This window comes from Haliotis rubra, unplaced genomic scaffold (genome assembly GCF_003918875.1).
Source record: "Haliotis rubra isolate DU_JTF1 unplaced genomic scaffold, ASM391887v1 Scf1867, whole genome shotgun sequence".
In the NCBI taxonomy this organism is placed as follows: Eukaryota; Metazoa; Mollusca; class Gastropoda; order Lepetellida; family Haliotidae; genus Haliotis; species Haliotis rubra.
In genome coordinates, this window is record NW_025765855.1 from 64,115 (window position 1) to 79,968 (window position 15,854).

At 38.7% G+C, this 15,854-nt stretch overlaps 1 protein-coding gene across 1 annotated transcript in view; it reads left to right on the plus strand.

The window, feature by feature from the left end:
• Positions 1-11,994, plus strand: part of LOC124273985 (multiple epidermal growth factor-like domains protein 10) — a 55,705-nt gene extending 43,711 nt beyond the window's left edge. Inside the window, exons 9-13 of the mRNA XM_046709319.1 lie at positions 4,020-4,036; positions 6,100-6,240; positions 6,503-6,643; positions 9,343-9,442; positions 11,749-11,994. Coding sequence (XP_046565275.1) covers positions 4,020-4,036; positions 6,100-6,240; positions 6,503-6,643; positions 9,343-9,442; positions 11,749-11,842 — 493 coding nt within the window. The 3' untranslated portion in view covers positions 11,843-11,994. The remainder of the gene's footprint in view (positions 1-4,019; positions 4,037-6,099; positions 6,241-6,502; positions 6,644-9,342; positions 9,443-11,748) is intronic.
• Positions 11,995-15,854: the final 3,860 nt, after the last annotated feature.

Here is a 15,854-nt window from a genome sequence, read left to right on the forward strand (position 1 = left end):
ATGTGACATGGGATTAGGTATTGTCAGGAAGGAAATGAATAAAAGATAGAATAAGAATTAAAATTGTCAAGAGTGGAGGAGTAGAGTCTTAGCAAAAATAAAATTGTGGGAGGTGGAATTTCAAAATTAGAATGCTTGAAAAATTAAAAGTGTTATCAAGGAAGGATAGATAAAATTAGGTGAGCAGAATACAAAGTGTGTGAGGGGAGTGAATTTCAAGGTTAGGTGTAGAAAAGAGTAAAGTGTTATCAAGAAGGGAAGTAAGGCTAAAGTTAGAGTATGCTTGAAAATTAGGAGTGTTATCAAGGAGATGGGCTAAAATTAGGAGAATGTGGCAATAAGTTAGTGTGTTGTCAAAGGAAGGAAGTAATTTCAAAATTAAGAGATGTGGAAGAAAATTAAAGTGTTGTCAAGGAGAGGTGAACAAAAGGTGGAGATGTGGAGAAAGTGGAGTATTTATCAAAGATTGGAGGTGGAGTGTAGAGTAAGAGTGTTGTCAAGGAGAGTGAACAAAAGGTGGAGAGTAGGTGTTGTCAGGAGGGAGTGAATAAAATTGGAGATGTGACGTAGGTTAGTGTTGGTAAGAAGGAGTGAATAAAGGTGGAGGGAATGTGACGTAGAATTTTTGTGTTGTCAAGGAAGGGAAGTGGAGGATGGAGCTGTGGCAGAGTAGGTGTCAGGAAGGTGGTCACAGGAGTGGGAATGTGGCAATAAAACGTTAAAATGTTAATCAAGAAGAGAATGGGCTAAAATTAATTAATAATAGCAAAAATAAAAATGTTAGCATCAAAGGAAAGATGGAGAGTGGAAGTGTAACAAAAATAAAATTATCAAAGGAAAGAAATGGAAATAAAAGAATTAAGAGAATGTAAGCAAAGTAAAATGTTATCAAGGAAAGGAGTAAAACAAAAATTAGAGAATGTAACATGGAAATGGTATTATCAAGAGAAATGAATTTCAAGAGTAAGAGGAATGTAATATGGAGATTGAAATGTTATCAAAGAAAGTGGAAAATTAGAGAAATGTAATAAATTATTTTTTGTGTTATCAAGAGAAGTAAAATTTCAGAAAAACTAATAGCAGAGTAAAATGTTATCAAGGAAAGTGGGCTAAGGTAAGAATGATATATAAATTAAAATGTTGTCAAAGAGGAGTGGGCACAAAGAGTAATTAATGTAAGCAAAATGAAATTGTCAGGAAGGTGGGCTAAAAGGTGGAGTGTAAGCAGTAAAATGTTATCAAAGTGGTAGGGGAAGAATGTAGCAAAAATTAAGATGTTGTCAGAGAAGTTAAGGTACAAAAGAGTAGAATGTAGCAGAGTAAAAGGTATTGTCAAAGGAAAGTGAATACAAAGTCAGAAATATAACTTAAAAAGAAAATTAAGAAATGTTTCTCAAAGGTGACAAAATTAAGAGTGTAAGTTAAAATTGTCAAGAGAAGTAAAAGGCTAAAATTAGAGGAATAAAACATAAAATAAAATATTTATCAAAGGAGAATTTCAGAAGAGATGTAACATAAAATAAAATGTTATCAAAGGGAAAGAGTGAGCTAAGAATGGAAGATGTAACAAAAATAAAGAGTATTATCAGGAAAGTGATAAAATTAGAGAGAAATGTAACAAGTTAGTATTATCAAGAAGAAATTAATTTCAAAATTAGAGGAATAGAAAATAAAATGTTATCAAGAGAATTAATTTCAAGAGTAGAATAAAAATAAAAGTATTATCAAAAGGAAGGTAGGCTCAGAGTAGAATGTAGCAAAATAAAATGTTATCAAAGAGAAGTAAGGCTAAAAATTAAGAGATAGCAAAAATAAAATTGTCAAAGAGAATGAATAAAATTAGAGAATCTTAATAGAGGTGTGTTATCAAAAGAACAGAATTTCAAATTAGAGATAAATAAAATTGTCAGAAAATGGGCTAAAATTAGGAAAAAAATAAAATGTTATCAGGAAAGTGGGCTAAAAGTAGAGGTATAAATTAAATTAAGTATCAAGAATTAAAATTAAGTGTGAAAAATAAAGTATCAAAGGAAGTAAGACTCAGGAAGAGATGCTTAAAAATTAAAAGTGTTATCAAAGGAGATTAAGACACAAGAGTAGAACTGTAAAAATAAAATGTCAAAGGGGAGTAAGGCCTAAAAGAGTCAAAGAAATATAGCAAAGAAAATCAAAATGTTATCATCAAAAGTGGGCACAAATTAGTGTAAGTTAAAATGTTATCAAAGAAGAGTAAGATAAAGGAGTAGAGAGAATATAATAAATAAAATGTTATCAAGGGAGGTAGACTCAGGAAGAGATCTTAACATAAATAAAAGTATTATCAAAGGGGAAGAGTGTAGACTCAGAGTAGAGGAATCTTAATAAAGTTAGTGTTGTCAAGAGAAGTAGATAAAATTAAGAATAGAAAATAAAAGTATCAAAATTAGAAACAAGAATTAGAGATAGCAAATAAAATGTTATCAAAGGAGTAGGTAAATGTAACCCCATAAAATTAAAATGTTATCAAAGAGAAGTAATTTCAGGAGTAGAGACAGAAGAATAAAATTATCAAAGGAGAATTAAGACTCAAAAGAGTAGAATAAAAATGAAAATTATTTAACAGGAAAGGTATGAATAAAATTAAGAGATGTAAGCAAAATTAAAAGTATCAAGAGAAGTAGACTCAAAGAATTAGAATCTTAAAATAAAATGTTGTCAGGAAAGTGGGCTCTAAAAGAGTAGAATCTTGACAAAGTTAAATATTATCAAAAGGTGGGCTAAGAGTAGAGATGTAATAAGTAAAATATTATCAAAGGAAGGAAGTAGACTCAAAGAATTAAAACTGTTAAAGTAAGTGTTATCAAAGGAAGATGAGTCAGGATGAGAATATGACATAGGAGATTAGTGTTGTCAAGAAGGAGTAGATTTCATTAGTTAATGTAAGCAAATTAAAATTGTCAAGGGAAGATGGAGCTCATTAAGTCTTAAAGAAATAAAGATGTTGTCACAAGAAGAGTGGGCTAAAAGGTAATGCTTGAAATAAAGATGTTATCAAAGAGTTAAACAAAATTAAGAGCAAAGTAAAAGTGTTATCAAGAGTGGAGTCAAGAATGCAAAGAATGCAAGTATTGTCATCAAAGGAGTGGGCTAAAATTAATGGGATTAAGTATCAAAGTAGGCTAAAAGAATGGAGAATGTGTAAATTAAAATGTTATCCAGAAGGAGTGGGCTCAGGAAGGAATATAAATTAAAGTATTATCAGGAAGAGTGGAATAAAATGGGAGAATAAAATTGTCAAGGAAGGATGGGCCCCTAAGAGTCTCAGAATGACTTGTGAAGTGTGTTATCAAAGGGAAGATGGGCTAAAATTAGAATAACAAGTAAAATATTGTCGAGGAGTAGGCTAAAATTAGTGTGCTTAAGAGCAAGTGTTATCAAAGGGAAGGAATTAAAATTTCAAAGTGGGAAGCAAAAATAAAATTATCAAGAAGTAATTTCAGAATTAGAGATAAGAATGTTATCAAGAGTTAAGACAAAATTAAAACTGTAGCAAGAGTAAATTCAAGGAGTGGGCTCAAGTGGAACTGTGACATGGGATTAAATGTGTCAAGGGAGGTGGGCTAAAGGTAAGAATCATGACAATAGGATTAAATTGTCAAGAAGAGGCCGACAAAGAATTAAATTGTGGAAAGAAAAAGTGTTGTCAAGGGAGGTGGGCTCAAATTAGAGGTGGCTTGTAAGGTAAGTGTTGTCAAGGAGAGAGTGAACAAGGTGTGACATGTGACGTAAGGTTAAGTGTTCAAGGAAGAGTGGAACAAATTAGGCTGTGGCAAGAGAGTGTGAACAAGGTGGATGGCGAAGGTAAGTGTTGTCAGGGGAGGGTGAACAAGGTGGAGTGTGGCGAAGGAGTAGGTAAGTGTTGTCAAGGAGGGTGAACAAGGAGGAGATGTGACGTAGGTAAGAGTGTTGTCAGGGGAGGGTGAACAAGGTGGAGATGTGACGTGGGAGGTGGAAGCATGTTGTCAGGGAGGGTGAACAAGGTGGAGATGTGGCGAAGGTAAGTGTTGTCAGGGAGGAGAGTGTGGCGAAGGTAAGTGGTCAAGGAGGTGGAAGGTAAGTGTAAGGTAAAGTGTTGTCAAGGAGAGTGAACAAGGTGGAGATGTGGCGAAGGTAGAGTGTTGTCAGGGAAGTTGAACAAGGTGGAGCTGTGGCGAAGGTAAAGTGTTGTCAGGGAGGGTGAACAAGGTGGAGCTGTGACGTAGGTTAGTGTTGTCAGGGGAGGGTGAACAAGGTGGAGATGTGACGTAGGTTAGTGTTGTCAAGGAGAGTGAACAAGGTGGAGATGTGGAGAAGAGAAGTGTTGTCAAGGAGGGTGAACAAAGGTGGAGATGTGACGTAGGTTAGTGTTGTCAAGGAGGGGATGAACACAAGGTGGAGCTGTGACGAAAGGTAAGTGTTGTCAGGGAGGGTGAACAAAGGTTGAGTGTGGCGAGGTAAAGTGTTGTCAGAAGGGTGAACAAGGTGGAGATGTGACGTAGGTTAGTGTTGTCAAGGAGAGTGAAGAAGGTGGAGATGTGGGAGAAGGTAAGTGTTGTCAGGAGGGTGAACAAAGGTGGAGATGTGACGAAGGTAAGTGTTGTCAGGGAGGGTGAACAAGGTGGAGATGTGACGTAGAGTTGGTGTTGTCAGGGAGGGGTGAGCAAAGGTGGAGATGTAGCGAAGGTACGAAAGTAAGTGTTGTCAAGAAGGGTGAACAAGGTGGAGATGTGGCGAAGGTTAAGTGTTGTCAGGGAGGGTGAACAAGGTGGAGATGTGGCGAAGGTAAGTAGTGTTGTCAAGGAGGGTGAACAAGGTGGAGATGTGACGTAGGTAAGTGTTGTCAAGGAGGGTGAACAAGGTGGAGATGTGACGTAGGTAAGTGTTGTCAAGGAGGGTGAACAAAGGTGGCTATATAGTGGAGATAATGAGGGAGGTTAACGTACGCTTTCCGACATATGTGGGGTTACATGCGACCTAAAAAGACCAGTTTTTATGAGAAATATACCTACGGCTTTGAAGGTTGATGTGTAATATAGCGGCTTGGTCGGCATGTTCGTTGCCAAAGACACCAACAATGGCAGGGATAGATTGAATTCTACCTTTTTTCTTAAGGCGTGTAGATCCTGAGTGGTTTTAGTGTCTCAGTTATAAGTTTAGGCTGGCTTTGGGTTTTGTATTTTTTATTGCTTGTAGCCCACTGAGTGAGTCTGTTAGAATTCGAGTTAAATTGTGTTTATTACTATTAAACACAATTACTATGGGTTATAAATCTGCCGTGAAAATTGATTGGCTGTCTGGGAGTCTGTATGATTTAATTTGTCTTGAGGGTAGTGATGTCTGGATGCCGAAACATGTGTATTTTGTACCCGGGTCAAAGTATCCGTCTGTGTGAATGGGGCACTAGTTTGGACAGTGTTCATGTATGTAATCTTGTGGTATGCGGTGTTTTGGCTTTAGGAATTCTTAGTTTAGGTCTTAAGATAATTAATGGGGTGGTGTTTTATTTTAGCTTACTTAGATTGTGTTCAGTTATGAGGTTTGTTATGCATTGCGAGGTTGGTGCCTCTGTCATTGGCGTGCACGAGGGTTTCGGTAGTCTTGAAATTCAAATCCCAAATACTGCTGGACCTCGTTCTATATTCTAATGTCTAACTTCAGCCATGAATTTGGAAACAGCCTAAGCCATATTCAACCAGAGATATTTTGTCATGATAACAACTAATGTGACAGACAAATGTCAAAGTCTTTGGTTGGATCGACTGAAACACACATTTACTTATGTGCACCAAACGTGATAAACACGCCTTTTGTTAACTGATGGATTCCTTGCTGCAGTGGCACACAATGTCCAAAGCATTGTTGAATGTCTCCGACAAGACAAGGGCTATTTACTCTGTACAGATGACAAGGCATACAAATATTTGGGAGCGTGCCAACATGTGCCAGGCATATAATCTATTTCCTTTTTGCCCTGTGAACTCATTTGCATTTTCACGTTAGATATTTAACGTTTTGTACCCTTGATTTGATTGGGAAAAGAAACAAATCTGAATGTGTAAATTCAATGTTTTTCATATGTAGCATGTCCAAACGGTACCTTCGGTCCAGCATGCAGCCATCAGTGTGGACAGTGTCTGGGTGGACATGTGTGTGACAAGGGGACAGGAGAGTGTCCAGGCTCCTGGTGTGAGAGAGGATGGAAGGGGCTTCAATGTCTAACAGGTGGGTTGTCACATTATGGTTGTACATGCAATTGTAGTTGTGAGCAGAACGAGGAACGACCAAGGCCTACAGCACTGTCAGTAGATCAGTTAGTGGAAATCTACACTGCATTGTAATGCTCCATCTTTTTAACTGCTATCTAGTTTTGTATATACGTCGATTCGAGTCTCCAGCACCCACAAGTTTGTGGTATATGTATTGAATCAGGAATGATCCGTGACAAAGCTAATTAATGACTCATAATGTTTCTTGTTTTAATCAGACTGCAACGGCACCGGCTTCTACGGCTACAACTGCAACGAGACATGTGGAATGTGCGTCGAGGAGGTGTGCGACCCAATCACAGGGGAGTGTCCCCGTGGGTGCAGACCAAAGTATGTGGGTGCGACGTGTAACCTTCAACGTAAGTACCACTGTCTTGACAGAATCTGTCTTGGTGAACACCATGTATCTCGGCTATGGGCGGGTTCACTAGAATGAATGGCTGTATCCTGTGGGCGGGTTCACTAGAATGTGGCTGTATCCTGACCGGTGGTCGCTTGGTCTGTCTGAGCAATGTATCATAATGGTGGTGTAAACAGTTGAAACAAATTCCACGAGGTTAAGTTTTAGTATGTTAGTGGAGCGAGTTATTCCATCTGATCTCACCTTCCATCTGGATTACTGGATTGCAAGTGGATTACTGTTACCGGGGATGAATTTGACCGTCATTGCCTCCATTGCTATAATCACTGCTCTCTTTATTATATTACCTTTGAACTTGTACTGCCACACTATTCTGTGGCGTCATATTGGTACCTTTGTACTGATTCGTGAACTGAGCTAATTTTGGAATGCAAACGTTAATCACAACATATATACTAAGTCAAAAAGAAACTTCACATTCTTTCTTCAGGGCACTATAAAAGAACAAGAGATGGGTAAGATGGTTAAATTGTTATTATTTCATTGCTGAGATCTGTGTGTGATGTACTCGATACACTGACAGTGCCATAATCAGTTCCATTAGGCTACACCGTCGTTCCCAAAACATGGGTATACAGAATGTCAAGTCACAAAGAATAAAAATGCGAAATTTCTCAGTTCAATATCGTGTATGGCCGCCCCGCGCATTCACCACTGCCAAACACACCGTCTCCCCTCATCGACTGCCTGATGCTTGTGAACACGTGGTTGGGGATTCTGCGCCATTGCTCTTGCAAGGCAGCGCCAAGTTCCTGCAAATTCTGAGGTTGGTTCCTAAGACCACGAAGCCTTCTCCCAAGTGCATCCCAAACGTGCTCTATTGGATTAAGGTCAGGGGACCTCGATGGCCAGTCCATGACGTTGATTCCAGCGTTTTGAAGGAAATTTCGTGTCAACATCGCGGTATGCGGGCCGAGCATTATCATGCTGGAACTGTAGACCTGGGCCATGAGCCGCCATGAAAGGAACGAGTTCAGGGGTGAGCACCTGGTCGCGGTAAGCAGCAGCTGTAAGGTTTCCACGGATGACCAGAAGTCTGGAACGGTTGTTCCCACAGCACCCACACCATGCAACGTCCGCCCCGAATCTGTCTACTTCCTGTACACAACCTCGCAGTTCCCTGTTGACGTATATTTCATGGTGTTTCCGGAACTGTTGACGAGGTTGGACGGCACATGATATTATACAGGTGCCATAGCCTCTGAGCGCTGTTATGCATATTTTGCATACCGTTCACGACGTCGTCTCCAGACTCTAAGCCTGTCTTCCGTGAATCTGAGGGTAAGCCTTTGATTCATCGCTAAAGACGGACGACTCGATTCCAGTCTCTCTGGGTCCATCGGAGGTGACGTTGGGCCCACAGCAGACGTTGACGTTGATAAAAGGGCGTCAATATTGGCCCGCGATATGGACGTCGAGAATGGAGATTGGCAGCCCGCAACCGATTTCGAATGGTCTGTGAGGACAGTCGACCTCTCAGCCCTGGTTCGTGTAGCCTGGTAGAAATCTGTCACGTAGGTGACGTAGGACGATTTGACGGTCTTCTGCTCGTGACGTCACACGTGGACGACCCGACCTTTGGGCGATCAGAAGTGGTGCCAGTTTGTTGTAGACGACCTCGCAAGTCATCATACAGTGCGAAGGCTGCATCCCATTGCTCTTGTGACGTCAATAACTGATCTTCCCGCTTGCAACATGCCAACGGCACTTTCACGTTGCACATTTGACAATCGTGGCATTTCAAGTATCGTTGAAACTGTGGCTTAAAAGTGTTTTTCAATTCTTGAGGCCAATGCAAACACGTGCATATGAAGAAAACTTCGATGCGAAGATCACGTGATCGACTGCACGTGCAAAACCTGATTTGGCACCAACGTCATTTGCACGACGAATGAATGGGTTTGAGTGGGTTTTGCTAACTTTTCTAGAGGTGGAAAGGTAGGGATCCCATTTCGGATACATAGATGTATCATCAGAGAAATATTATTCATTATTTTCAAATTACATTTGTGAAGTTTCTTTTTTGACTCAGTATATTGATTAGTTGTTTGTTGGTTTCTTTCACGGAATCAGCACCTAACAGTAAAGTATTTGTTCCAAGGGTTGGTTGATTGTGTTTGGACTATGACTTGCCTGGCTTCTCTCTGGAGAGAATGTACTTGTTCCAAGGGTTGGTTGATTAGATGACAGATGACTTGTCTGGTTCTTCCTCTGAAGTATGTACGTACTTGTTCAAGGGTTGGTTGATTATGTTTGGACTATGGAGAATGTGCAGATGACTTGCCTGGACTTGCCTGGTTCTTCCTCTAAAGTATGTACGTATTTGTTCCAAGGGTTGGTTGTGTTTGGACTATGGAGAATGGGCATATGACTTGCCTGGTTCTTCCTCTGAAGTATGTACGTATTTGTTCCAAGGGTTGGTTGATTGTGTTTGGACTATGGAGAATGGGCAGATGACTTGTCTGGTTCCTGTTCTAGAGTATGTACGACTGTGCTGCAAATGTGACTTTGGAGAACACGGGTCGGATAGAGTCTCTCGGTTACCTCCTCGTTCATTGATAAACCTACCTAAAAACATGATAAAATGTCGCTTGTGATATGAAATATTGCTCACCTGCAGGAAAATTATTATTTCAGAACCCTCGAACTCAGGTGGTCATGCCGGTGCTGGTGTGGCGTATGCGTTTGCCGTTGTCGTTGTCGTGTTGGTGATCATTGCGATGTATTTCCTGAGGAGGTAATTGACATTATGTTCTAATTCTCTTCGATCAAACGAACATAAATTATTTATTTATGTACAACAAAAACACTTCGCATGGGCAATGCCTACCGCAGGTCACAGGCGAGCAGGTTTATTGCACAAAAAGGAGTATACATAGAACCGACAGATTATTTAGTACGTATCCATCTCATGAAGTCTGCACCTCCAGCCATCCCTGCAAAACAAACAAGTTCAACAGCAGAAAGACTACTTACACATGCATAAAAGTATACTACAAGTTATTACGCAATATTATCAATATTTATTTGTTTAATTTTTAAATATTTATACACGTAAATTATACGTGTAATTATGTTAATATGAGAAAAACCTAAAATACTCATCTCCAATTCCGACACAATTCCCCGCTTCAGGCCAGGTCACATCTCCACGTCGCTGCATGTCATGTCAGAACACACCAGGTAGCACCGCTCCTCGCCTTACATCAGAAGCTTAGTACCTCACTGCTGATACAGATCGCAATACTGCATACATTAACCATTCGGCTTGTAATACCTCCAAACGGAATAAAGATTCAATACTGAAACTTTCCTACATAACTTCCAATACACACTTGACTGAAAAAGCTGCTCGCTGTGTAGTGCGAAGACCTCGAATGGCTAAACTCACATTCAATCTCACCACGTCACCTTCGTCACGTGGCTTCTGCTTCAACTGCGCACGTGCAAAACACGCTTCACTGCAGTAGGCAAGCTACTACCGTGTTTAACCCAAAATAAATTCATTTCTAGTTCACAACGCAAAACGTAACAGATTACAACAACTGAAAACATAAGACTTTAGAGCTTACGTGAACACTTCGCACTACGCACTTCGCACTACTAGACATGACTGTGTAAAACATTAAAATTCTGTGGCGTTTAGAACCTTTAAAACAATAAATGGGCAAAAGTCTACAGTTTACACAACATATTACAGACTGCAAACTGGAGAATCCATCCATGACGTTACATTATTAGAAAATACAACAGTTTACTGTATGACAACACATGACAGTTTACTGTATTACAAAACATGTCAGTTACTGTATTACAAAACATGTCAGTTTACTGTGTTACAAAACACGACCGTTTACTGTATTACAAAACACGACAGTCTACTCTGTCACAAAACATGTCAGTTTATTGTATTACAAAACACGTCAGTTTACTGTATTACAAAGCATGCCAGTTTATTGTATTACAAAACATGTCAGTTTACTGTGTTACAAAACACGTCAGTTTACTGTGTTACAAAACACGTTAGTTTACTGTGTTACAACATATGTCAGTTTACTGTATTATATAACACGACAACTGACTCTGTCAGTTTACTGTGTCACAAAACATGTCAGTTTACTGTATTACAACACATGTCAGTTTACTGTATTACAAAGCATGCCAGTTTACTCTACAAAGCATGCCTTACAAAACACGTCAGTTTATTGTGTTACAAAACACGTCAGTTTACTGTGTTACAAACACAACAGCTTACTGTATTACAAAACACAACAGTTTACTGTATTACAAAACATGCCAATCCACCGCATTACACAAGAATACAAGTTACAGCAAAACATAGCAGCCAACAACATTATGAAATATAACAGTTTAAAAAAGGCACAAAACATTACACATACTGAACTACATTGCAAAGCAGTTAACTGCATCACTACACGTTACAGTTGACAACATTACAACGCTTCACAAACCGTTAATAACATCACCAAACGTTACAGCATACAGCAACACCAACCGAAGTGACAAACTATCTTTGGCTGTGATTCCATTAATTCAATATGTCACCGTGTAGCGATGCAGGTTCTACAAGGAGTACGAGCGTCTAAGTGCCACTCATTAAAGCTGTAACGGTACTGTATTTAAAGAATACATGTATTATAATTATCTATTGCTGCAGATACAGGTACGTTTTGTAATTGTTTGATGGGCATTCTAGAAGTTGGTGAGTCGAAAATGAAATACAACTTTGTAAGATCGTCTTAATGTCATTCGTTAAAGCTGTAACGGTGCTATATTTAAAGAATTTTACATAGTCTTATAATTTGTCTACTTTATGGATGACAGCTTCTTGTTTATTGCATGGACCAATACTTTTAGCTTGAGAACAGTGTAAGAACCTACATCGAAACGTCGCTATGTGCAATAAACAAGAAGTTGTCATCCATAAAGTTGTATGGTACGTTTTGGACTTGAACATGTTGAGGTTTTTGTTATGTGGGGCTAACAACATTATTTTTAATACACTTTGATCACATTACACAGACGGAAACAAAGGAAGTCGAACACTGACGTCGCTGCAGCTTCGCCCGATGTCGTCGTTAATCAAGCATATCCGGGTAAGTATAAATACCTTTAAAATAAATTAAAAAGAAACAGAAAAAAAGTGTATTTTAAGAAAGCTCTGTTTCCAAAGATGGTACCACGTGTTCTCCAAAAGGTAACATTATCCCGCCCCACCTGTGGGCGCCGCCACTACCACAGGGAAAGAGTCAACTGTTCACCTAGATCAAAACAAGGGAACATAAGGTACAATTCAAAACTGCATCAGACATCATGTTTGATACTGTTGCGTAAATGTATATATGTGTACCGTTCCTTGTTGAATTTCCTTGTGCTTTTCCAATATGCATGAAAATGGGGTTGCCTACTTTTCTCCTTACTGTCTTGCCACACATTTTTACATGGATGTAATCAGTATTTCCAAGTATTTCCAGTATTTCACATACTGTTTGATCTTTAACCTTCAGAACATTCGCCTACAGTGTTGACACGGGGTGGTGGGGTAGCCTAATGGTTAAATCGCCACGCTGAAGACCTGAGTTTGATTCCCCACATGGTTACACTGTCTGAAGCCAATTTCTGAATATCGCTAAAGCGGCGTAAAACCACTCACTAACTAATTTTTGACAATGTAACCTGAAACTCTGACGTTAGTCATGTAGCGCTATTAGTACCTCGTACAGCCCTGATGAATGTGTCCTGAACCTCTGACGTTAGTCATGTAACAGTATAAATACCTCGTACAGCCCTGATGAATGTGTCCTGAACCTCTGACGTTAGTCATGTAACAGTATAAATACCTCGTACAGCCCTGATGAATGCGTCCTAAACCTCCGACGTTAGTCATGTAACAGTATAAATACCTCGTACAGCCCTGATGAATGTGTCCTGAACCTCTGACGTTAGTCATGTAAGAGTATAAATACCTCGAACAGCCCTGATGAATGCGTCCTAAACCTCCGACGTTAGTCATGTAACAGTATGAATACCTCGTACAGCCCTGATGAATGTGTCCTGAACCTCTGACGTTAGTCATGTAAGAGTATAAATACCTCGTACAGCCCTGATGAATGTGTCCTAAACCTCTGACTATAGTCGTGTAACAGTATAAATACCTCGTACAGCCCTGATGAATGCGTCCTAAACCTCTGACGTTAGTCATGTAACAGTATAAATACCTCGTACAGCCCTGATGAATGTGTACCCCTGATGAATGTGTCCTAAACCTCTGACTATAGTCATGTAAGAGTATAAATACCTCGTACAGCCCTGATGAATGCGTCCTAAACCTCTGACGTTAGTCATGTAACAGTATAATTACCTCGTACAGCCCTGATGAATGTGTCCTGAGCCTCTGACGTTAGTCACGTAACAGTATAATTACCCCGTACAGCCCTGATGAATGTGTCCTGAACCTCTGACTAGAGTCACGTAACAGTATAAATACCCGTACAGCCCTGATGAATGTGTCCTGAACCTCTGACGTTAGTCATGTAAGAGTATAAATACCTCGTACAGCCCTGATGAATGTGTCCTAAACCTCTGACGTTAGTCATGTAACAGTATAAATACCTCGTACAGCCCTGATGAATGTGTCCTAAACCTCTGACTATAGTCATGTAAGAGTATAAATACCTCGCACAGCCCTGATGAATGTGTCCTAAACCTCTGACGTTAGTCATGTAACAGTATAATTACCTCGTACAGCCCTGATGAATGTGTCCTGAACCTCTGACGTTAGTCATGTAACAGTATAAATACCTCGTACAGCCCTGATGAATGTGTCTTGAACCGCTGACTATAGTGATGTAACGGTATAAATACCCCGTACAGCCCTGATGAATGTGTCCTGGACCTCTGACTATAGTCACGTAACTGTATAAATACCTGTTATGCGTCATGGTGACAAAGTTATTTATTAGCTTTATGTGGGCACTGCTATTTTTTAAACAGTTTTCTCAATGAGTTAAATATTTAAAACATCCAGTGTATAGTTTCTAAGTTAAATGAACATTCTAATTTAGAGTTCTATTCATGTGTCAAAAGTACGTTTAATATGGAATCATAGTTGTCAACATTATATAACAAAGATTTAAGAAGGTTTTTATCACTTTTAAGATTCGGTGAATTAAATATTATGAAGAATACAGGCAGAAGAAATAATATCCCAAGAGAATTAAGATTTTGTCCATTTTGTAAGAACATTTTAGAAGATGAGGTTCATTTTATTCTAATATAAAAGTCAGGAATGTACAAAGAGCGTTGTTGTGAATAAAATGGACATACGAGTAAGAAATGATACTCATCTTGTATCCAATTACAATTACATTTATCACATTTAATGGAATCAGCATTTACCTTATTAAAACAGTTTGTGTTGAATTTTAAGTTTATGACTCATGCATCTGAATTTAAATAAAACTCGTAAGAGATCTTTATCATAGCAAAACTCTGATATATATTTTTCCGGTTCAAGTACAGATTTATATGATGAGTAATGATTTAAGAATGATGAAGAAGTGATTTTTGCATACCAATTCTGTATATCTATATCTTTACATCTCTGTTTAAAACACTTATAAAACTTGTTACATCGCCACAATCTTGCGATAACCACACAAAAGAAAACCCAGAGTGAAATAAAAGTAAACGTACATGGGATACCCAGTTGCGACCACCATTGTCGTCGTATGTTTTTAACATTTCATAACATGCCTTTGGAATACGATAACTTTCCATATTCAGGAGTCTACACCAGTACTTTATACAACGGGTGAAATACTGTACACAAAGATGGCTTCTACCTGTTTCACCGAGTACAATATTTGAAGATACAGTTTTGCTGACACGAAGATATCTTTTGAAATAATAACTTTGTATTTTTCAATGTTTGCACGATAGGTAAACCCCATATTTCTGCACCATAAAGCAGAATCAGTTGCAATTTTGCTATCAAATATAGTAGATGCCACATTCAAAGAGATATTTTGATAAGTTCTGAAAAGAGAAAATATCGGAAATGAAGCCTTCCTAGCTTGTAAAAGCTAATGTTTCACATGCTTTAGACCAGTACAATTTTGATGTGAAAACAATGCCAAGATATTTATAATGAGATAAAACCTTCATGTTTGTACCATCATAAAGCCATTTTTCGTTATTTCGAAGATAGCCACCATTCCTGAAAACAATAATGCAGGATTTATCTAAGTTAACTTCTAGACCCCATTTGATACAAAATGATTTTAATGTATCCAGCTTTTTGTAAACCTATTACTGTGTCATCAATGAGAGTGACGTCATCTGCGAATAACAATAAAAGTATATCATTCATACCATTTTTCACAAATATTCCACGTAGGCCACATGCATTCATTTCATCTACTAATTCGTTGATAAAGAAAATGAACAGAACAGGACTGAGAATACATCCTTGTCGTAGTCAGATGTTGTCGAGAATACTTCTGTTCGTACACTAGATATTTTCACACAAGCAGATACCTTATCATACATGTTTTTGAGGATTCGTATTATTTTCCCATGCATACCTTTGGAGATAAGAGCATATAAAAGCTTGTTTCTGTCTATATAATCAAAGGCCTTCCGAAAGTCAATGAAAGCTGCGTAAAACCGATGTCTACGTTTTCTTAAATACTTTTGGCATAGAGCTTGCAGAACGAACATATTATCAGCTGATGAGTAATCGGGCCTAAACCCTGCTTGACATTCATGTAGTATATCGTTTAAATCTAACCAGATACGGATTCTGACTTCGAGGATAGAAGTGAATATTTTCCCCATTACATTCAGCAAAGAGATTCCACGATAGTTATTTGGTTCGTGAGTGCTTCCTTTTTTATAGAGTGGAATGATCAAAGCCAACATTCCAGATATCAGGAAAATGCTGCTGTCCAGTATAGCATTAAACAATATTTCTAGGTAGGGAAGTATGCATTGAGCATGTTTGAAGAATTCGGGTGGTGTTCCATCAATACCTGGGGATTTACCAGATTTTAAAACTTTGATTGCATTTTCTATTTCTGTTCTGGTAATTGGTGCAGATAAAAGTCAGTATTGTTACAGTCCGCACA